The 22,820-nt window shown below is 43.0% G+C and overlaps 2 protein-coding genes across 3 annotated transcripts in view; one reads left to right on the top strand and one right to left on the bottom strand.

Moving 5' to 3' along the window:
- Heatr4 (HEAT repeat containing 4) overlaps positions 1-5,327 on the bottom strand; it is a 35,885-nt gene extending 30,558 nt beyond the window's left edge. Inside the window, exons 1-3 of the mRNA XM_076849272.1 lie at positions 4,462-5,327; positions 2,837-3,027; positions 1,415-1,555 (exon numbers count right to left, since the gene is read on the bottom strand). Of these exons, the coding sequence (XP_076705387.1) occupies positions 1,415-1,555; positions 2,837-3,027; positions 4,462-5,327 (1,198 nt within the window). The remainder of the gene's footprint in view (positions 1-1,414; positions 1,556-2,836; positions 3,028-4,461) is intronic.
- A 7,375-nt stretch (positions 5,328-12,702) lies between these two features.
- LOC143395092 (acyl-coenzyme A thioesterase 1-like) lies at positions 12,703-20,743 on the top strand. Of its 2 annotated transcripts, XM_076849904.2 has the most exons (4): positions 12,703-13,402; positions 15,755-15,957; positions 19,177-19,389; positions 19,478-20,743. In XM_076849904.2, the coding sequence occupies exons 1-4, from the start codon at positions 12,817-12,819 to the stop codon at positions 19,853-19,855; spliced, it is 1,380 nt and encodes a 459-aa protein (XP_076706019.1). In that variant the 5' UTR covers positions 12,703-12,816; the 3' UTR covers positions 19,856-20,743. The 2 variants fall into 2 exon arrangements, with proteins under 2 accessions (XP_076706019.1, XP_076706018.1); XM_076849903.2 differs by having other exon boundaries at positions 12,709-13,402; positions 19,177-19,840.
- The last annotated feature ends 2,077 nt before the right edge of the window (positions 20,744-22,820 follow it).

The following is a 22,820-nucleotide window of genomic DNA, read 5'->3' as shown; positions in this document are numbered from 1 at the left end:
TTATTTGACATCAAGTATTGTCATGCTTTCCAGCATTGTTTTTTTTTTTTTTTCTTTTTTTGCTTAAATTGCTTTGGCTATTCTGCAAACAACTCTATTTTTAGAATATTTTCCTCACTCCTACAGAAACCCTGTCCTCATTTCTTCCTCCCTCCCTCCAGCTTCTGACTTCTTTCTTTCTTTCTGTTCTGGGGATGGAACCCAGAGCCTTGTGCATGCTAGGCAAGCATTCTGCCACTTCTCAACTTCCCCAGCCCTCCTGGCAACTACCAATCTACTTTCTGTCTTTATGGATTTGCTAGTTCTCAGAGGAAAAGACAAGCAGAATGGAGCTGACTTATGGGGAAGATGGTATACTAATAGTAATGCCTTGAGTTTGCACAGCACTTGAGGTTTACAAAACATATTCACAAAACCACCTCTTCTAAGTACTGCAAAAGTGCCTTGCTGTGGGAATGATCAGCCCCATTTTAATGAGGCAGCTGAAGCCCCAGAAGATGACTTGCCAAGACCAGATCTGAGGTTTTGTGGGAGTGTCTTCTCCACTGTGTCATAATGGTAATCCTCAACCAAGAAGGAGCATGGAGTCTTGGGGCAGTTGCCCATACCTGCTGTCACTTGTACCTCCTTTACCCTAAAGGCTCCTCCTATCCAGGTGGCACTAGAGACAGGGGTTTGGGGCTGGTAAAAAAGAATGGATCACCACTGCTTTAGTTTCTGCATATTCTCAAAGTTTCTTTAGTTTCACCATCTGAACAGTGATACTGGAAAGAAAAGAGGCATGGGAAATGGAGACACAGCCTTTTGGATGGAGGGCTCATTTTATTTCATAAGCTCATTTCTTGTCATCTTCCTTCCTTCTACCCTCTTTGTCAAACAGAATAAAGAATAAAATAAAAGGGCTGAGATTGTGGCTCAGTGGTAGAGTGCTTGCCTAGCATGCATGATGCACTGGGTTTGATCCTCAGCACCACATAAAAATAAAATAATGTGTCCACCTTAAAAAAAAAAAAAAGAATGACATAAAACAGAAACTTACAACAAAGGAACACCCTAGGGTCTGAGGCAGGTATGGGCCTGAGTGCAGTGGAAAAGAAGAGCTAGCCAAAGGGGAGAGGGCACAGTAGGTAGTGAGGACGCACTTCCTCTTGAAGCATTAAAATGGGACCTTTCTTATTTGTAATTATTGGCCATGAAACACTTGGTTACATCTAAGTTATATCTAATTCAATCGAATGTATGTTCCACCAAGGCTCTTCCTAATTGCAGTTAGTATTTTGTAATTTTACAAGATGACTTTTGGTTGGTAGAAAGGGAGCTCCCGTATTCCTGGGAGTGCTCCAACCCCTAGACTAGAGACCCTAAAGAAAAGCCAAACTTCCATCATTACCCCCAATATCAGCTTTCTCCTTACGTGTTTCAGGAATAGGCTGGGAACTCCACCTGTCTGGAGTCTCAGGGAAGACCTTAGATAACTGCTTGTTGTACCGATTGAGGTTTTCCAGGAAAATCTGGTCTCTCTTTGCACCAATCTTATGGATGATCTGGACTTTATCTGTGAACAAAGAATCAGTGAGTCCCCCAGAACCTTCCTCTTTTCTCTCTTCCTGGTTTCCATTCACCAAGATCAGGCCAAATTTTCTTTTGCCTTAATCTAAGCCCTAGGACCCAAGATTACCATACTGTGGGACATCCTTTGAAGGTGACTACTGCTTGGAAATGTCACAACTTGTGACCTCATAGAAAAGCCTCACAGAGGCCTGAAAGCCAGGGTAGTGTTTTCCATCAGTAAGGCAGAATCTAATTTACAGGCATTGTCCCCTTTGAAAAGCTAGACACTAAAGAAGGGGCACTTAATTATTCCCATCAGTCATTAGTACCTTAGTCAGAATAATTTTTTAAACCCTTTAAGAAGACCCAGCTGACAGCAGTTTAGAAAAAAGATAGGGGTCTAGGAAGAAGAAACAGCTTGGAACATAAAGACCTAGATTGTTTTTTTCATCCTGGGAGCCCAGGCATCTAAAGGAAAGCAAGGTGGATGGAGAAGATAATGGGCATTTATTGAGCACCTCTGTGTACCAGGCATTGGGCAAGAAATGATTGAGATTTTTTTTGTCTACTCTATTTGAGGTGCTTTTTATTAACATCACTTTACCAATGAGGTTTCTAAGGCTCAGAAGCCTGTAACTTACTGAAGGTTATTAAGAAGGGACTGATGCTGGGCGTAGTGGTGCATGCCTGAGATTCTAAAAGCTTGGGAGGCTGAGGCAGAAGGACCACAAGTTCAAAACTAGCCTCAGCAATTTAGGAGGTCCTGAGCGACTTCACGAGACCTTGTCTCAAATAAAATTAGAAAGGGGCCTGGGGGTGTGGTTCAGTGGTTAAGTGCCCCTGGGTTCAAACCCTAGCACAAAAAAATATTTTAAAAGGGTTGTGGGGGGCCGCTGAGCCAGGTTTTAAACCTAATTCTATCCAACTCTAAAGCCTGTTATTTTTTTTCCAATTTAGCACCTTAGTGGGAGAATAATCTCAAAGTGAGCAAAGGGAAAAAGGTGGGCAGAGAAGAGGTAGTGTGCTTCCAGAGTCAAATCTGGCTGAAGTTACAATCCCATCTTCCACTCCCTCCTTAGTAAGGTGAAGGGATATGGTAGTAGGGAAGAGAACTGGTTCCTTCCCATCACACACCACCGCTGCAACTCCTGTGCTGGTACCCAGGGGCTGTAGCATGAAATCCCCGGGACATCCAGGGCCTCACCTCCCTTTGTATCCCCAAGCCATCTTCACTTCCTTGGTCCACACCCACCTCTACCTCCCCCATAGGGGCTGGCGCAATTACCAAAGTAAATCTCTTGCTCAAACTTGTTGTCTGTGGAGTAAGCAAACTCTCCAGCTGCAGGATTCACCTGTCGGAAGCAGCTCTCCTTTGGGGGCTGGATGATACTTCTCTTTTCCTCGATATCCTCAACTGTGGTATTTCTGCCAGGCATGCTTTCAACTGTCTGCACTTGTGGGGAGTAATTGGGCAATCTTGGCAGAGGTGAGAGAGGGGGAAAAGGGGAAAGGTACCCCACTTTCCATTAGATTTATGATTCACCACAGCTCTTAGGCTCAGCTCCCACACATGTGAGCGACTGAACACCTGTATTTAACTATTAACTTTGTCCCCAAGATGCCAGTTGAATATGGAGCCACCAGAAGGCTTGTCTTCAGCTACCTTTTCCCTCCACGTATGGGGCCACACCTTCTGCAGCCACTGGGCAGCACTGTAGGGTGGCCATGCTTCCAACATAAGCCGCTGGCCTGCCCCAGTGGGATTGAACACAGGGCCTCACACATGCTGGGCAAGAGCTCTGCCACTAAGCTATATCCCCAGCCTTTTTTATTATTTTTATTTTAAGACAGGATCTTGCTAAGTTGCCCAGCTGATCTTGAACTGGCTATCTTCCTGTCACAACCTCTCAAGTAGCTGGGATGACAGGTGTACACCACCAGGCCTGGCAACATAACGTTGCCCCCCCCCCCCCACTTTTTAAAACATTGGTTCCCTTAGAGTTTAAAAGGACTTAAAGAAGGGACCTCACCTCTTACATTACCTCACCCTAAAAGTGTGGGTAGTTATTTAATGTCTGTCCACCCAGTTGACAGGCTATAATCTTATTAAAGGTACACATCTGTTCTTTTATATTGAAGTTCCAGCAGACTATCTGAAAGTAGCAAGAATGTAATTTATATTTGTCCAATAAATGAATAAATACATAGATACATATCCACTTGTGACTGGTTCTCTGCCCTGCAGCTGACTGGGTTTTGAGTCAGTGACACCTGGCTTTGTACAGAGTGAGACAGAGTCAGACCTCAGTGCTGTGAGGTGTCTGCTTTCCTTACTTTCACCATGGATACATTTCTGGGAACACCTGAATGGTAACTGGAACTGCAGTTGGATAGCTACATCTGCTGGGGAAGGCCAAGAACCAATCCCTTTCCTTTAAGGTGGTGGTTCACAAATGGAGGTGATTTTTATCCCTCAGAGACATTTGATGGTGTTTGAGTCATCTTTGGTCGTCACAACTTGGGGGCTACTAGCATCTAGTGGGGAAATGCCAGAGATGCTGCTAACATCCTACAATGCATAGGACAGCTCCTTAAAACAAACAAAACGTGTATTTAACCCAGAATGTCAGTAGTGCAAAGGCTGAGAAAATTACTTTGAAGAGATCAGAGAGAATGGTTGGTGGTAGAGAGCATGAGGTTGATAGTAGAATACATTACAAAATAAGGAATGTATACTGGGAGTGTAGCTCAGGGGTAGACCCTTGCCTAGAGTGTGTGGTAAGCCCTGAGTTCCATCCCCAGCAACACAAAAAAATTGATAAGATAAAATAAAGAGTGTGAGCCCACCTGGGAGTCCTTGAAGGGGAGCTAGGGATCCTCAGTGGCACACCTAGGGCCTGGTCAGCCTACCTGTAGTAAACTGGAAGCCGCAGCTCTGGCTGCTTTTCTTCCTTGGGGGGCAGGATGATAACTGGAGGCTCAAACTCTGCTGTCTCTTCTGCCTCCAGCTGTTTCAGGAGCTCCAGGTCACTTTTGGAGGTGAGCTCATCCCGGATGTGGCTCCAGTCATACTGCTGACGCAGGAACGTCTGCCACTTATTGGGTGATACCCCAGGCCTCGCAGGACGCTTGCTTTGGATCCACCGGGCTGTGCGCTTGTTCAGCTTTTCCAGCACGATGGCCTCCCAGTCTCTGGCCTCCTTCTCATGAGGGGGAAGCCACAGTTCTCTTTCCTCCAGGTTCACATCTGGAGAAGGCGGTGGACTCAGCAAATCTGGATCCTTTTGGGAATAAAGCGGGAGACGGGGAGATGCTCTCTGGACTGTGCTTGCTGGCTTTGATTTCTTCTGCTTCTTGACAAGAATGTCAGGGCTTGTTGTCTTCATAGCCTGGGAGATGTCCTCTGTTCTCAGGGACTTGACACTGACAGGTTTCTCACATTGGGCCTTCCTGATCTGGGAAGGTGGGACGATGTCATCTGTGTAGTAGATATGGTCAAAGCTATACTGGCTGTAAGGCATGCTGGGCAGGCCTCGCTGCCACATCACCTCCTGAGAGAAGGTAAGGTTGGCAGCAGCCTTCTTCAGATACTGGTTCTTGAGCTTTGCACACCGCTGAGGGCCAAAGTGGAAGACGGGTGGTACGTTGGAGACAGATGCACCTACCTCTTGGTTCAGTTTTGAGAAGCCAAGAGTCATGCCCCATCCCAGCCGTGGGGGGAGTGACTCAGGGTACTGATGAGAGAAGAAGGTCTTTTCTTTTTGGGTCCCAGTCATATTTCCTAGCAAAAACTTTCTTCTATGCTGCCTGGTCCAGAGGCAGGCCCTGCAGCTGTGACAGAAACCTGTTAAGAGGATGGGACAAACTGGTGGAGGTCTGTAGAAATCAGACTCATGTACAGAAAGAGACTATCTTGGAAGATAGATGAGAAAAAGAATGGGGTGGGGTGAGATTAGAAGGACAGAAGAAAGAAATAGTGCAACATATAAAGTATTTCCTTGTATCAGACCCAGTATTTATATCTGACCCCAATAGTTTCCCATTTCTAATTGTCTTCAGACATTGCTTTTTCTCTGTTCAAAAGGCTTATAGTAAGCTGGGATGGTGTCATATGCCTGGGTCCCTGCTCCCAAACAGGAGCATTGCTTGAGCCAGGAGTTCAAGGGTACCCTGGACAACATAGCAAGATCCCCCTCCCAACTCTGTCACACAAAAATAGGTTACAGCATAAAGTTCAAACAACTCAGCCTGGCATTCAGGGTTCAACATGAGCAGGACCCCAGCTTAGGACTTTGCCCTGACTGGTAAACTCTGCTAAAGCCAGCTGGATCCCCTAGCTGCTCTTTGAGTATTCCTCCACAAGCTTCCTCCTGTGCCTTCTGCATGAAATGGCCTTTTCTTCCATACTTGACACAAATTCTATCCCTTCTCTTATGACAACTCAATTCCCCTACATGACCATAACTTTTTCTATCCAGGCCCAGTCACACCCAAATTGATATAATTTCTAATTCATACCACTTAGTTTAACCTATTACTCCCTCGACATCTCATGTTGTTAAATATTGGGCTCTCTAACTGAACTACCCACATCTGCTGTCTTTTCTGCTCTTCAAGTTACCCAGTAATTTTCCATATTGCTATATAATCTTCATCATTAAAATATTTGAGAGAGAGCACATTTTTTCAACTGGATAAATAGCTTCATCTCTTCCTTAACTATTGGCTCTCTCCAGGTTTTAACTAAAATGGAAAGCATCGTAGAAAACAAATACTTTTAGTATTTTGTTTTGTATTTCCTTTGGAAATACTCTCTTGGTCTAATAATGATAGTTGAAAATCATAGAGTATTTTGCTAAGGGCTTCACAGAGGAAGGTTTTTGGAGTCCAGCTCCAATAGGGGGTCTCAGAAGACGAACAGATGGTGAGGAGTTGGCGAAAGCGGGTGGAGAAACAACACAGACACAAAAGTGAAGGTGCTGAATCCCAATCTTTACTTGTGAAGTTAATCATATGTATTTTCCATTTTGGCAGGCTCACAGTACTTTGTGGTTACAAAACAGGAATCATTATTCAAAGAAACAAAATATTATGTAGCTACAATTAGATAAGAAGAATGTATCTTGGCATATGCATGAACAAGCATATTTTACTTTCAGTTCGCATTTTGCTTTGAGCTGTTTCTGCTTAGTTAGGTTTTAATAATAGTTAGAAATGTCCCAGACTATTGGCCTATACCTTGACTATTCTTTCTTGACTTAACTGACTAGAATTGGCGCCACGGTTAAACAAGAGCAAGAGCACCAAACCATTGTGCACAGGAACAAGAACAAGTTGCCCAGTGCTAAGCACTAATCTGTCTTCTTAACATTAATTCTTCTTCTCTAGATTTCAATTTAATTTCTCAAAAACTTCTTTGACTGTTTTTCCTACAGGGGGTTTTTCATTAAACATTAACAGTTTATGTTCCACAGCTGAATCATTGCATTTAGAGCAAACAGATTTATTCTTTAGAAGTACTTGCATTAATTGGGAAAGTCATGTTTTTTCCTTCGTACTTAATGGTCATATGAGAAGTCGCAACTATACTTATTAAAGGAATACAAAACCAAACCAGCCCATTCCCAGACACACACTGCGCTCCTCTGGAGGATGGACGCCTTGCGCCATCCACCTCAGTAGGGCCTTGCCTTTGCCTGAGTCAGGGGAGGGGCGCAGCAGAAGGTATGATCCTGGAAGAAGCTGAGGCTCACCAAGGTGAATTGTTTACATGGCCCATAAGTAGGGGAGTCAGAGGGCAAACCCAGTCTGCAGGACTGTAGCTTCAGTGTAGTTAATCTCTGTGCCACTCTGGCCTTAGCTCAAGCTCCTCTCCCCACCACCTCAGCATGCTAACCTGGCACTCCCAGGAGCAGATACCACTATTCTTTAACATTCTTTCTATTTCAGTCATACCAACCTCTGCCCATCCTGGACTGCCCCAGTGTGCACCCACAGACCAGGTATGTCTTCTCTTTCTCCATAACATGAAATACATACCTCCTGTCTCTAGGGTTTGATTTATCCTCCTGTCTTCCAAATAATAAATCTGACCTTGTGGTGTTCCTGTTAAGGGTCAATTTTCATCTAGATGCTTCTAGGCCAGAACTGATAACTTCCCTCAGATTATGTCACACGGGATTATTTTGATATTCTTGCAGGATATTTTTGCACATAAAATTAACTTTGGTTGTTTAATTTCTCACAACTGTGAAGGCCTCGTGCCACAAGGGCACTCAGTAGTTAGTCAAAATAGAGAAATTAGGGCAAAGGTAGAGGCTGGTCACAAGGAGATATTTTTTCCTGAAAGAGTGCCTACTCGGACTAATTGAAAATGAACTGTCACATGAGAACACTATTTGTGTTCTTCTGACTTACATGTGCTCTAATAAGAATTTCAAATTCTTGCACAATGATGTGTATCTTGCTGCTTAGGCGGGAGCATTTTGATTCCAAACACTTTAAAAACAGAAAGAGGATGATTCATTCCAGGATGACTGCCTGTGTGGGGTGATCGAGGTTATCCCCAGATATATGTCTTTTAACATGTGACATAAGAAACCTTGATAACGGTGTTAGCATTTTATCACTGTGACTAAAACACAGGACAAGAACAGCTTAGAGGAGGAAATGTTTATTTTGGCTCTTGGATTCAGAGGTCTCAGTCCATGGTGAGCTGACTCCATTGCTCTGGGCTGGAGATGAAGTAGAACTTCATGGCAGAAAAGCGTGGCAGAGGACAGCTGCTTGCCTCAGGGCAGCCAAGGAGCAGAGAGAGAACTCAAAAAGCCAGGGACAAAATATATAATCCCCAAGGCACACCCCCAGTGAAGCACTTTGTCCAGCCATACCTCATCTGTTTAGAGTTACCACCCAGTAATTCATTCAAATTACTAACCCACTAACTGGATTAATCCATGGATTAGGATATAGCTCTCATAATCTAATCATTGTATCTCCTACATTTACACAGGAGCTTTTGAGCAACACCTCATATCCAAACCAAAACAGTAAAAATGTAAACAGAAAGAATACCATACTATCATTAGCATTTATATTCTTAAGGAATAGTAGTTTTCAACTGATAGAGTGGCTAATCAAAAAGGAAGGAAACACATGAAAAGTCTATTTTAAACCCGATAATCTGCCCTCTTCTGGATGGAAAATGCCAAGATGAAGGTAACTGAAATATTTTCAACAGATTGGCAGAATGTAACTTTTGGTCAGAAGAAGCTCGTCATTGTCAGTCTTAGAGTCAGAAGACAGAGCTAAGGCCAGATTCGGCACTTCCCAACCATGACACCTTCAAAAAATGGTTTGCCAATCTGAAAATGGAGAGGCTGATACCTGTCCTAATTTAGTATTGATAGGAAGCTGAAATTTAGTGTTGATATGATACCAGAAACTTGTGAAAATTCTGTGCAAGCTGCAAAGTACCTCCTCCCTCTACTCCAGAAGTTCCCCTCATTTCCACCCCCTAAACTTTCTAGTTTCCATTTCTCATTATGTATTCACACAGTTAAATAGCTGTCTCCAGAGATTATTTTGGAAATTCTGCCATAAAGATGATCTGCTCCAATGCCTTCATTTTTAAAAATTCCCGAATCGGGGTTCAGAGAGAGCTTGATTAAGATCCTAGTCCTGGTTGGTATCTGAAGTAATACTGACTCTTTGTCACCTAATCATCCAGAGTCTGAAACTGCCCCAGGCTGCCTCATTCAGTGAATGCTCCTGAAAACCTTTTTAATCCTGGTGCAGCCTGCAGTATTTTGAAATTACCTGAAAAATGGCCTCCTACAGCACAGTCCTTAAAGGAAAGCAAGGTCTTGCGCCTTCAGTCTTCTTTGGCTTCTTAGATTTAAAAGTTGTTTATATTGGTCACCAAGCAACCAACTCTTCAGAATTTCTTGAGTTTCCTGATGGAACCTGTGGATTCAATTGGGGGTATCTTTGACTATTGATTCAATTTCCTTCTATAAACCAAGTTTTGAGAAATTATATCATACTTATTGATTAGTGGCTTAGTGGATTTCTTAGTTATTTGAAAAATAAACCTCTAGAGCTAGGCAGTTTAATTTTTTTTTCCCCATAAAGAGTTTATACATCAGGGATCTCAGGGACCCAGAGTCTGCTTTTGCTAAAAAGCAGTGACTCTTCCCTTGGGCCTGTATATGTCTGATAGATTATTAAAAGCAGTATAACAGCTTGACATCTCTATGTTCATTTGCCCCTGTCTCTTTCAAGTACCTCAAACTAGGGGTCAGATTACTGCTCAATTCTCCATGTAGACATGTCAATCAATTAAAGAGTGTTCATGTAAACCCGATAATCTGCCCTCTTCTGAATGGAAAATGCCAAGATAAAGGTATCTGTTTGTGACATTTATTGGGTCTCAGGTCAGACACCTGAATCTGGAAGTCCCAACTACCATTTGGACATTCACTTGCATCAGGAGTAAGATAAAAATTGCATAAAAAGGAAAAATGAATTTATTAGCAGATTGGCCAAACTGGGAAGACAGCTAATCTGCCTCCCAACCTATAGTTGTGTTATATTTTATAGGAGGGATCATTCTTGTTGAACAAAAGCCCAGAAATATATACGTGTATATTCATCTGAGGGAGCTGAGAGATGTGTGCTCATCCTGGTTTTCTGGGTTCTGTTTCATCTTCCTGGTGCCAGGGGTCAGAGCTTTGGGAGCAGTTTCAGCTTCTGATTTCAATATGATGTGACTGCCTGTTGGAAGCTGGGATAGAGAAATTAGCTTAAAGAACAGCAATGGCTAGGAATGAGAAAGAAACCACTTGAGGCTTCTCTGAAAATTTCCGATTTTAAGAGTGCCTGTTATAAAATTTGTCCTGATAAGAGGGAAGATTTCTGGGCTGAAGATGCTGTCTAGTTGGCCCAGGTCATACTTTTCAGATGGTCATATCTTTTGTTTCCAGGCAAGATTGGCATTTGGGACCAGCCTGAGTACTGACTTCAGTGCCTAGGCACAAACTGTACTCATATCCTGGGCTCCTGAAAAAGGGCAGAGGATGCTTTCTCTAGGATGGAAAGAGAAGGGTCGAAAGACGACAGACTAAATATTAAAACCTTATAAATTCCTCAGAAAGTTAAACAGAATTACTGTGAATAGATATCAGTAGACTCACATTTATATGAAAGTCTCTGCTTTCAGTTATTTCGGGTGTATACCCAGAAGTGGACCTGTTGGATCATATAGTAGTAATTCTGTCTCAAAAAATAAAAAGGGCTGAGGATGTAGCTCTGTGATAGAGCACCCTTGGGTTCAGTCCCCAGGACCGCAAAAATAAATAAATAAATAAACAAACAAACAAAAAAGAAATACCATGATGAGCTTCCTGGTAGCCACCTATTTACACACATTTGTAAATATTTACTTAGACACTATTCCTTGGAATGGGATTGAGTCAAAGAGAATGCATATTTTACTATTTTTATACAGAATGCTCCAACATATGAGTGTATTTTCCAAATTCTCTTCTCAACATAGGATATCATTATGTGAGAGGCAAATAAAGCATAATGGTTCAGAGCATAAGCTGGGGAATCTGTTTGCAAAGGTATGAATCCCAATACTTCCATTTTCTAGATGTTCAACAAATCAGTTAACCCCTCATATAGTCCTTTTTAAAAAAATCCTGTTTTTCAGTTGTAAATGGACACAATGCCTTTATTTTGCTTGTTTATTTTTATGTGGTGCTAAGGATCGAACCCAGAGCCTCACACATGCAAGGCAAGCACTCTACCTCTGAGCCACAACCCCAGCCCTTCATATAGTTCTTTTTAAAAATACTTTTTAGAAATACATGACAGTAGTGTATTTTGACATATCATACATACATGGAGTATAACTTCCCATTTTTTTTTTATTTATTTTTTTAGTTGGACACAATATCTTTATTTATTTGTTTTATGTGGTGCTGAGGATCGAACCCAGGACCTCGAATGTGCTAGGCGAGGCGCTCTACCGCTGAGCCACAACCCCAGCCCTAACTTCCCATTCTTGTGGTTGTACATGATGTAGAGTTACACTGGTCATGTTTATGTATGAACATAGGAAAGCTATGTCTGATTCATTCTACTATCTTTTCTATTCCCATCCCCCTCCCTTTCTTTTCCTTCATTCCCCTTTGTCTAATCTGTCCAACATAGAACCACCTCATATAATTCTTGTAAGGATTAAGAATTAAATTATTCCCTGTCTTCAGTTCCCAGTACCCCCAACTCCCCACAAATTAACTATATTATTTCCTTTCTTTAAATCCTGAGGCTCTATGCATAAAATACTGGAAGTATCTCATAGAATCAGTACAAGAGTAATTGGAGCTGAAGGGAGTTATGTGATTAAGGACCAGTAGGCCTCAAGACAACTTGGAACTAGGTTTGTCTGAGAAGGCTTGTAGGATGGTCTTATTTGGGAGCAGAAGTAAACACAGCTTATACATATCCAGGCTTCTCCAATAACAAGGTTATGAAATTGTTAATGTAAAATCTTAACAGGACTTGGAAGGGGCCTAAAGCTTAAGTTTGATGAAAAACATAATAATTTATGAAAAAGGTGAGAAATCTAGGATGAGCAGGAGATAAAGTTCACCTAATGGAGCAAAATGACAACCCAGTATAACAAAATCATAATTCCTATTACATCATTTGGCTATTTTTGCTCCTCTATGGATTGCAGCTCAGAGGTTACATAGCTGGCTAGTAAGATGTCAAGACCCTTAGTTGGAGGACCGATGTGAAGGATAAGCACTGATAGATAACACACAAGCAAAAAAGTGTGGTGCATATTTGTAAAGAAAAGGCTTAGGAGTAGTAACGAATGCCAGTTATCCAATAAAGTGATAAAACTGGATTCCAGTCCTGCATTTCTCTCAGCTATTAGGCTTTGCTAGGCGCCAGGTTTCTTTAAAAGCCAGCCCTGGTCCAGAACACTTTTCCTGGGCCAAAGAGAGCCTGAGAAGCAGAACTAGGAAGTTGTTCTTCATCATAAAGCAGTTTTTAGTGGAGGCGGCCCTAAGAAACTCCATGAGTAACTATTTTTGTTTTCTGATTGGCAGGGCTCCGCCCTTCCCCTCTTCGGCAAATGAGAGGCTGGGCCGGGTGGGCATTGAGCTTGCATCAGGCAGCCGGCCACTAGAGGACCTCTAACTTTCTCCCTTCTCCAGTTCAGTTGCGAAGACTGAGTTAAGGTGCAAAATGGTTGTCTCTTCGCTCTCTGTCCTGCGAGCGTGCGGGTTGTACCAATGGGGCCTGAAGAATTGGGCGCGGCTGTCAGGGCCTCCTCTGCTTAGGCTGGGTGGCCGCAGCACTTGGGCTTCTTCACGGACAACTGCGACACTAAGCCTGAAGCCCGCGGGCCGCTGCTGCTGGGACGAGCCGCTGCACATCGCCGTGCAAGGCCTGGCCCCCGAACAGCCGGTCACGCTGCACGCGTCCCTGCGCGACGAGAAGGGCGCGCTCTTCCGCGCCCACGCGCGCTACCGCGCGGACGCCGGGGGCGAGCTGGACCTGGCGCGCGCGCCCGCGCTGGGCGGCAGCTTCGCGGGCCTGGAGCCCATGGGGCTGATCTGGGCCATGGAGCCTGATAAGCCGTTTTGGCGCCTGGTGAAGCGGGACGTGCAGACGCCCTTCGTGGTGGAGCTGGAGGTGCTGGACGGCCACGAGCCCGACGCCGGGCAGCAGCTGGCCCGCGCGCTGCACGAGCGCCACTTCGTGCCGCCCGGGGTGCGGCGGGTGCCGGTGCGGGAGGGCAGGGTGCGGGCCACGCTCTTCCTGCCGCCAGGTGAGCCCCCACCTGGTCCTCATTGTTCCGGTCTAGCACTGTCTCTCGTCTCTGTGTTATTTCGCCTAGGAAAGAGGTAGATCCCAACATCCCAGAGGTAGGAGTTAAGACAATAAGAATTGAAAGAAAAGCTGCCTGGGGAGGTGGCCCTGATGCTCCAAATCTGAGAGAAAAGCTGCCTGGGAGGTGGACCTGTTGCTCTAAATCTGAGAGATTCTTCAATTCCAGGGCTCATCAGCTAAAAGACATTCTAAGGAAAGGGGAAAGACACTTCTAATAATTTTAAAAAGCATCTGTAGTGGGCTGGGGTTGTAGCTGAGTGCTGGAGAGCTTTCCTAGCATGTGTGAAGCACTGGGTTCAATTCTCAACACCACATATAAATAAATAACATGAAGGTCCATTAGCAACTAAAAAAAATTAAAAAACAAAAACAAAAACAAAACCCATATGTAGGTAGTTTCAACTTTTTAATGTTCTTTAAGTTTCTCAGTTGTACAACTTTTCTTCTCATTCCCACAGTATGTTAAGGTTTATGTAAATTAGCAGTTATAAAAGGAGGAAGTCCTCTTGCCGTCAACTGGGAATCTAAGGAGATTATTGGGAATTTTTATATACATAAAGTTATTGGTCAGTGAAAAAAGAATGAAAGGATGCTTAGCCTCATTAGTAATGAAGGAGATGCAAAAATAAAAATACAGAATGCATCTCATAACCTCAAGAGTGGCAAAGATTTAGAACTCTGACATGACCAATTGTTACCAAGTACCTGGAAGAAAGAAACTCATGTAGGCAGCAGAAGCAGTCACAGTGTTCAGCTACTCTGGGAAAAAATTTTTCTGCAGTTACCTAGTTGAATATGGCTTTCTACTTGTTCTGGTACATGTGCACCCAGAGGCATATTTGGCAACAGCCGGAATATCCACCAACAGTGAAAGTGATGGATAGGTGGAGCTGTTTCCAGCAAAGGGAATGAACCACAGCTGCAAGATTCAACCTATTCCCCACAGTGTTAGGTGAAACAATCAAATACCAGAACACATTCAGTATCTTTGCATTGAGATAAAATTCACAAGGCAGGCAATAGAAGCAAAATGTTATTTAAGGTGCATATGTACTTATGTAAGTGGTGATATTATCAAGAAAACTGGTAGGCCGTGGTGGCCTAGAAGGATGGGTCATTCTGGGATAGCCTCAGCAAAGGCTGGAGATGTAGCTCAGTGTTAGGACGCCCCCTGGGTTCAATTCTCAGTACTGCTGCAAAAAATAAATTATATATGTGTATGTGTGTGTGTGTGTGTGTGTGTGTGTGTGGTGTGTGTGTGTGTATAGAAAACTAATAGTAAGACACACACCAAGGGGGGCGGGAAATGGACAAAGGGATTCAGAGACTTACATTACATGGTGCCTAGCAAGTGTTTGTTGTGTTTTTCTCTAAACTGGATATGTAAAAGAGAAATTTTCATATTATATAAATGGTGAAAATACCTTATTATGTAATCAAGCAAAATGGAGCCTTATATTTATTTTTTATTGTAGGGTTGAGGATTGAACCTAAGGCCTTGCATATGCTTGTCTAGTGCTTCACCAGCCCTAGTAAGTAGTATTTTGAGTCTGTGCCCAATAGCATTTGAGACTTTTTGAGCTGTTCTGTGTAATGCAAAATATGGATATAGAACAGTTTATATTCATTCACCAGTCAAAACACATTTGTTTGCAGTTTGTAAGACTGCTACAAACACTTCCACACAAGCTTTTGTGTGAAGACAGTTTTTATTTCTCTTGGGTAAAGACCTAGGCATGGGATTTGGGGATCATATGGGAAAAATACATCGGCCTTTAGAGGAAACTGCCAACTGATTTCTTCACAGACTGCACTATTTTTCATCACAATCATCATCATATGACAGACAGTTCCAGTGGATGTGCATTCTCTGGCAGTTGGCATTGTCCAATTTGGGGATTAGGAAAGGCCATATGTTTGTTGCTCTTATTGTTCATTTGTGTGTGTGTGTGTGTGTGTATATATTTTTTTTCAATGCTGTTACACCCAGGGCATCACTCATGCCAGCCAGTTGCTGTATCACGGGGCCATAAAGTGGTTTTGATCTCAAAAGAAATACAAAGTCTTTGTGAAAATCCGTGGGGCTTTTGTGATACAGAGGGGAATGTGGATTTAGTCTAGGCCACTTTCTGGATGTTTGGATACCAGAGGTCTTTAAGCATTTTTGATAGTGGAAAAGTTTTTCATCTCCCGGTAGGTAATATATGGCTTTTGACGGCTCTGCAAAGACTTAAAAGGATGAGGAGACAATCCCTGCTTATTTTATAACTCCCTTTTCTTTCTCCCCAAGAACCTGGGCCCTATCCTGGGATTGTGGACCTGTTTGGACTTGGAGGTGGCCTTCTGGAGTACCGAGCTAGTCTGCTGGCTGGCAAGGGTTTTGCTGTGATGGCTCTGGCTTATTATAACTATGATGACCTTCCCCGGAGCCTAGAGACTGTGCACCTGGAGTACTTTGAGGAAGCTGTGAATTACCTGCTCCATCACCCTGAGGTTAGATCTCTTCTTAGTTTTGTGGGCTGCTCCCCACCTCGTGCGTGCTTTTGGTTTCACAGAAATCAGCCCATTCTTTTTTTTCAATGTTTATTTTTTAGTTGTAGTTGGACAAAATATCTTTATTTTATTTATTTATATGTGGTGCTGAGGATCAAACCCAGGATCTCACATGTGCTAGTTGAGCACTCTACCACTGAACCACAACCCCAGCCCCACAGCCCATTCTTGGGGGCTTCTTCTAATCCAGCAGCCACTGCCTTGCATAGACACTTCTCAGGGATACTTCTGTGCAGTTCTACATTATCACATTTCCTGTTAGTAAAGAGGTTACTAGTTGATATTCTGGAATTCTGAATTCTGGTTTGTTTTAGTATTTCATAGGGTACCTTTGAGAACCTTGAGATCCACAGGAAGTAAACTGTAATAAAAGGCCATGACCTTCCCCAGGAGACGCCTGCTTGTAAGTCTTTGTGCTCAGCCACCCTCTCTCCCCCATACCCCTGTGAGAGCAGGGTTAACCTTAAAGAAGGAAATTGACAGCCAACACCTGGGTTCCTGGACTAGTTTGTGGTTTTTAGACTCAGTGTAGCCAAGAATGAAGAGGCAGTTCTTGCTTATTTATTTATTTATTTGAGAGAGAGAAAGAGAGAGAGAGAGAGAGAGAGAGAATTTTAATATTTATTTTTTAGTTCTCGGCAGACACAACATCTTTGTATGTGGTGCTGAGGATCGAACCCGGGCCACATGCATGCCAGGCGAGTGCGCTACCGCTTGAGCCACATCCCCAGCCCAGTCCTTGCTAATTTTATAATTCAATCAGGGCACAATATGGATGGAAGCACTGGAGCTCTTAGAAAAGGTGATATGATTGGGTGTGGTGGCACACACTTGTAATCCCAGCGGCTCAGGAGGCTGCGGCAGGAGGATCACAAGTTCAAAGCCAGCCTCAGCAACTTATCAAGGCTCTAAGTAACTTAGTGAGATCCTGTCTCCAAAGAAAAAAAATTTCAAAAGGCTGGGGATGTGACATGTAGCTCATTTGTTAATCAGGCCTGAATTCAATCCCTGGTACAAAAAGAGAGAGAGAAAGAAAGGTAATGTGACCAGGCACCATGATGCACACCTATAATATCAGCAACTCTGGATGCTGAGGTAGGAGATTACAAGTTCAAGGGCAGCCTGGCCAATTTAGTGAGCCCCTGGCTCAAAATAAAAAATAAAGGGCTGGGGATGTGACTTAGTGGTAGAACACCACTGGGTTCAATCCCCAGTTAAACACACATACACACACACACACACACACACACACCCTCACACCAATTATGTAGTTTCTAAAGCAGGAAGAATGTGTGTATATATATATTTTTTTATTTATATATATATATTTATTTATTTTTTTGTGTGTGTATGTTGTAGATGGACACAATACCTTTATTTTATTTATTTATTTATTTTTTATGTGGTGCCAGGGATCGAACCCGTGCCTCACACATGCTAGGCGAGTGCTCTACCACTGAGCCACAACCCAGCCCCAGAATGTATATATTTTTTTAGATCAAAAAACATACATTTTCATGTTCAATGTCAAGGGGTGACCCTCCTTGAAGGGCAAGGAAGCTCCTTTTCTGAAGATTTGTTTCCTCACTCAGGATAAGGGCCTTAAGCAGGCCAAGCTATTCCTGCCTCACTATGTGTGACTGCACAGGACTTCCTGCAGTTCCCGGAGCACCGGCTCTCTTCCCTATGCTTGTGACATGCCGTCTGCTTGGAATGTCCTCTTCACCTCCTTTTCTTGTCAAGGGTGAAGGTGATTAGAAAGCTTACAGGAGCCAGGTGTGATGGTATACACCTGTAATCCCAGCTCCTCAGGAGGTAGAGGCAGGAAGATCTCTAGTTTGAGGTCAGCCGCAGCAGCTTTTTGTGGCCCTAAGCAACTTTCAGAGACCCTTGTGAAAATAAAAAAGGATTGGGGATGTCACTCAGTGGTGAAGTGCCCCTGGATTCAATCCCTAGTACCTTAATAATAAGTATAATAAAGAAAAAGAAAAGGTGATTGGGTGTAGTGGAAAAGATGTAAGATATACACAAAGATAAGTTAAATTGGGCATTTTATTTGCCAATGTCTTAACTCCATATGTTGTCACATCTACTTCCTCTGACAACCTGGATTGATTAAAATATCACTTAGTTCTTACTATTTTCATGAAACCAGTAAGGTTGCTATTACGGAAGCCACAAAGAAACAACAAAGACTGCTGGGAGGGCTGGGGCGCAGCTCAGTGGTAGAGACTTGCCTATCATGTCTGAGGCACTGGGTTTGGTCCCCAGCACTACATAAATAAACAAAATAAAGGTATCGTGTCTATCTGCAACTAAAATTAAAAAAAAAAAAAAAACTGCTGTGAGAGGTCTATCAAAGGGCCATCTGTTGATAACATAGAGGACTTTGGAATATAGGACAAGAGCAGTCCCATGGGATAGTACAAACCCAAACTACCATTTGATAGGTTAATACTTTGTTTTTTAGGGATTTTGGGGGGGGCGGGGGTAGGGAAATATCGGGGATTGAACTCAGGGCACTTGACCACTAAGCTGCATCCCCAGCCTTATTTTGTATTTTATTTAGAGGCAGGATCTCACTGAGTTGCTTGGCATCTTGCCGTTGCTGACACTGGCTTTGAACTTGTGATCCTCCTGCCTCAGCCTCCCAAGCACTGGGATTATAGATGTGCACCACTGCACCTGATTGATAATTTGAATGGATTACTGGGTGGTAACTCTGATAATTTGAATGGATTACTGGGTGGTAACTCTAGGAGGGTGGAGATGGCTGGGTAAGTGGGCCACTAGGGGATTACATTATGCCACAGGCTCTGATTGATCTCTCTCCACCCCCTGGCTGTCCTGAGCTGAGCAGCTTTCCTTTGCCACACCTTCTACCATGATGTTCTGCCTCGCTTCAGGTCCAGAGCAATGGAGTAGGCTGGACATGACTGAGACCTCTGAAACATGAGCACATAAAAAATTTTCCTCCCTTTAGGTTGTTCTTATAAGGTAGGGAGGAAGCATATGTAGACTTCCCTAGGTGACAACCTGGAGAGAAGGTAGAGCTCAGATTCAGGCTCAGATCCAGCTGATTTCCCGCATGGTCACTGTTCACTCTATTACATAGGTGGGAGATTTATTCTTCTTCTTTTTCTTCTGTCCCATTTTCAGGTAAAGGGTCCAGGAATTGGACTGCTTGGGAATTCCAAAGGGGGAGAACTTGGCCTTGCCATATCCTCTTTCCTGAAGGGCATCACGGCTGCAGTCATAATCAATGGCTCTGTGGCCGTTGTTGGGGCAAGCATACACTACAAGGACGAGACGCTGCCCCCTGTGGGTATCATGAGAGAGCGAGTCAAGATGACCAAAGATGGCATCATGGATGTTGTAGAAGCCCTGAAAAGTCCTTTGGAAGACCAGAAGAGCTTTATTCCTGTGGAGAAGTCTGACACCACCTTCCTGTTCCTTGTAGGTCAGGATGACCACAACTGGAAGAGCGAGTTCTATGCTAATGAGGTCTCTAAACGCTTGCAGGCCCATGGGAAGGAGAAGCCCCAGATCATCTGTTACCCAGAAGCAGGGCACTACATTGAGCCCCCTTACTGGCCCCTGTGTAGGGCTGCCCATCATGTCTTGGTGGGTGGTCCTATTGTCTATGGAGGGGAACCCAGGGCTCATGCCATGGCCCAGCTGGATGTGTGGGAACAACTCCAGACTTTCTTTCACAAACACCTGGGTGGTAAGAGTTAAGGAGGGCTCTTCCAAAAATTTAACCAATTATCTGAAGGTTTGGAGGATAAGACTTGAATATATTCTAAGAACACCAGTTAAGATTAGTTCATCTGATTAGAGGAGTTATTATTATAACTCCTCTAAGTTGCATACTGTTCTCTTTAAATATTACTATTCAAAATAGTGTCTATCCAAGGGCTGGGATTGTAGCTCAATGGTAGAGCACTTGCCTAGCATGCACAAGGCCCTGGGTTTAATCCCCAATACCTCAAAAAAAAAAAAAAAAGTGCCTATCCAAAAAATGATATCAGGAATGAAAATGATTAAGTATATACACTTTTATTAAATTAAAAATTGGACCATTATAGACAAAGCAATTGTTTCTTTCATTTCTTAGGATACTGCTGCTACCCATGCAGCAACAACAAAGGATCTTGATAGGGGCTATGAAAGATTAAGAAAAACAGAGACATTTTTAAGCAAAGCTGAGGCCAGGTGGGACACTGCCCTCTGATGGAGAAATAGTGGCTAGCTCAGCATGTTTATTATATAGGGTCTCATTATTAGGAAGTTTAACTACAGAAGCTTTGTAAATTGTTCAAGGCTTGTGAGTTATGAAGAGGCTTCTTTGTGTACTATAAAGTTAACAGAGCTAGAAACATTTTTGTAGTTATCCTGCTGTTACAGTGTTAGGAACTTCCTGCTGCTATCCTGCGGTACCCAGAAAACCCATTTACTAGAACATCTGATAACTATTGATGTCAGAGCTGAGTATAAGGCTGTTCACATCCTCACCTTTTGGAAAGGACTATTTCCCAGGAGTGGCTTTTTTCCTACACTGTAGTATCAGCCAATAACTGGGGCTCATTCACTTTCCATAGGATATTGTCCCCTCTATCACCCTCATTCCTGGAAGTCATATTTGGGATATATTATTATGTATCTTTCCAGATGTTATGCTTTAATATACTATGTGTAACAATAAAAATGCTTTTTATTGCACAAATGTATTTTAACAAGAATATTGATTTTACAAAACAAGTAAATATTGGGGAAAAGAGGATCTTCTATCTGACATAAACCCTATGCAACAGCAACACATGGGACTGACGAACATTTTATTCTGGGAAGGAAAAGAGTAGCTGGGGAGGAAAACAGAGCCTCCAGAACACCAGCACTAATGCTTATAACTGATCTGTGAGGCAAGTAAAGGATGTGTGCAGGCAAAAGCTGTCCACAACTTTTTAAGGCCGAAGTGATCTGCTAAGTCAGTTGTCTTGAGCTGTCCATGGATTGCATGTGGGTCACCACTCATGGAAACCTTGTGGATAGAGACATATGGTATCTGGGAATAGCCAGTGAACATTTCCTCTGGTCAATTGTCCAGGGACAGTGTGAATCTCTTTCTTGCTCTGCCATAGCCCTCATAGCACCTGAGATGGGTGTGACCTGCCAAGATGTCAATCAACCTGCTGACTGCAAAACATTTGGAAGCAAAACTCCCCTTTTGAAACCTTATCCCTGCCTTTGATGTGCCCCCTTAAATAAACCGTGGGAGTCATCTTGTTTTTGTCTAGTTCCAGAACCCATGTGGACTAGATCTATCAGGGGCTTCATTGCCTGTAAATATATTTCTGAATATCTATGCTTTGTTATTTGCTAATTATCTGAGATTGCAAGTTTTAGGGTGGCTTAGATTCCTGGGCAGAAAGAAGGATGTCTTATTGAGATGCTTGCCACTGTTCTCTCCCCAAAAGTCAGTGCTTGATATTCAGCATGTAGGGGAGGAAGGATTTCTTGCCCTCTTACCATTGCTAGGTTCCTGGCTGAGTCCCCTACAACAGAAGATAGATCATCATGAGAAAAGTACATGAACTTATTTAACATACGTTTTGCATGATATGGGGGTCTTCAGAAATGAAGTACCAAAGGAACATAGAAATCTGTGTATTTTTATGCACTTTGATGAGGTAATGTATAGTTGTGGAGAAATATGTTTGAATAAAGGGGGTGTGATATAATGGTAATTAACCAGGTTTGGGGATGGACTTTGTAAGTCCTATTTAAAAGATTATTCTGTGTCCTTCTGTCTTCAGAGTAAGGTTGTTCCTTTTTTTCCAGGTATAGGAAGTGTTTTAGTCAGCTTTTTCACTGTTGTGACTAAAAGACTTGACCAGAACAATTGTAGAGGAGAAACATTTATTTAGGGATCATGGTTTTAGAGATCTCAATCCATAGACAGCCAGCTTCATTCTTCCATTCCTCGGGGTTTGAGATAAGGCAGAACCTTGTGGCGGAAGAGTGTTGCAGATGAAAGCGGGTCACATGATGATCAGAAAGGAGAGAGAGACTCTACTCGCCAGATATAAAATATATACCCCAAAGACACACTCCCAAAGACCCACCTCCTCCTACCAGCTTTCAGTTCCCTCTTAGTTAATCCCATCAGGGGATCAATTCACTGATTGGGTTGATTCATAACTTAATCATTTCTCCTCTAAACTTTCTTGCACTGTCTCACATGTTAACCTCTGGGGAACACCTCACATCCAACTATAACAGGAAGGGTACTGCTTGAATGAAGGTCTTATGATCTACTTCAGGGGAAAAGTGTGGGAGCAAGTAGAGATTAACCTGTCTAGATTAACCTGATCTGCGTCTTCTGTTTTCTCAAATGCAAAGTTACTATATTTTATAGTAGCATGCCTTAAATTCCATCATTCCATCATTCCCCTGCCTAAAATTTTCACCATCCAGAGTAGGTTGATGGATTGTCTCATAAGCCATTGAACTGGTCTCTCAATCCAAGATATGGGTCAGTACAGTTAAAGAGAGGTATATCTTATTTTGTGAGGCAGTGTTTGTAGGTAGGCTTCCACTAAAGTTGGGTGTCCAGTAAAGTTAAGTCTCCATATAATTTGTGCAATCAAAGGCATTTCTATGGGATCAAAATGACTAATGTTTAGAAAGAACTTTACACCCAGTTTCTGAGTCCAGAGGACAGTCACTGAGAAAGATTTCTAGATATTCTCTAAGCGTCTTCAGATGGTGACATGAGGACAGGCAATCTGGCAGATTTTTCT

The sequence above is a fragment of the Callospermophilus lateralis genome, chromosome 3 (assembly GCF_048772815.1).
Source record: "Callospermophilus lateralis isolate mCalLat2 chromosome 3, mCalLat2.hap1, whole genome shotgun sequence".
NCBI lineage: Eukaryota > Metazoa > Chordata > Mammalia > Rodentia > Sciuridae > Callospermophilus > Callospermophilus lateralis.
This window is presented reverse-complemented; position numbering and strand designations above follow the sequence as displayed.

Bases quoted from the DNA above. Each gene is read 5' to 3' on its own strand.
- LOC143395092 (XM_076849904.2), top strand. From the start codon at position 12,817: ATGGTTGTCTCTTCGCTCTCTGTCCTGCGAGCGTGCGGGTTGTACCAA. The intron at 15,958-19,176 runs GTTAGATCTCTT...TCCCATTTTCAG, and splicing joins ACCTGCTCCATCACCCTGAG to GTAAAGGGTCCAGGAATTGG. The intron at 19,390-19,477 runs GTTGTAGAAGCC...TGTTCCTTGTAG, and splicing joins CCAAAGATGGCATCATGGAT to GTCAGGATGACCACAACTGG.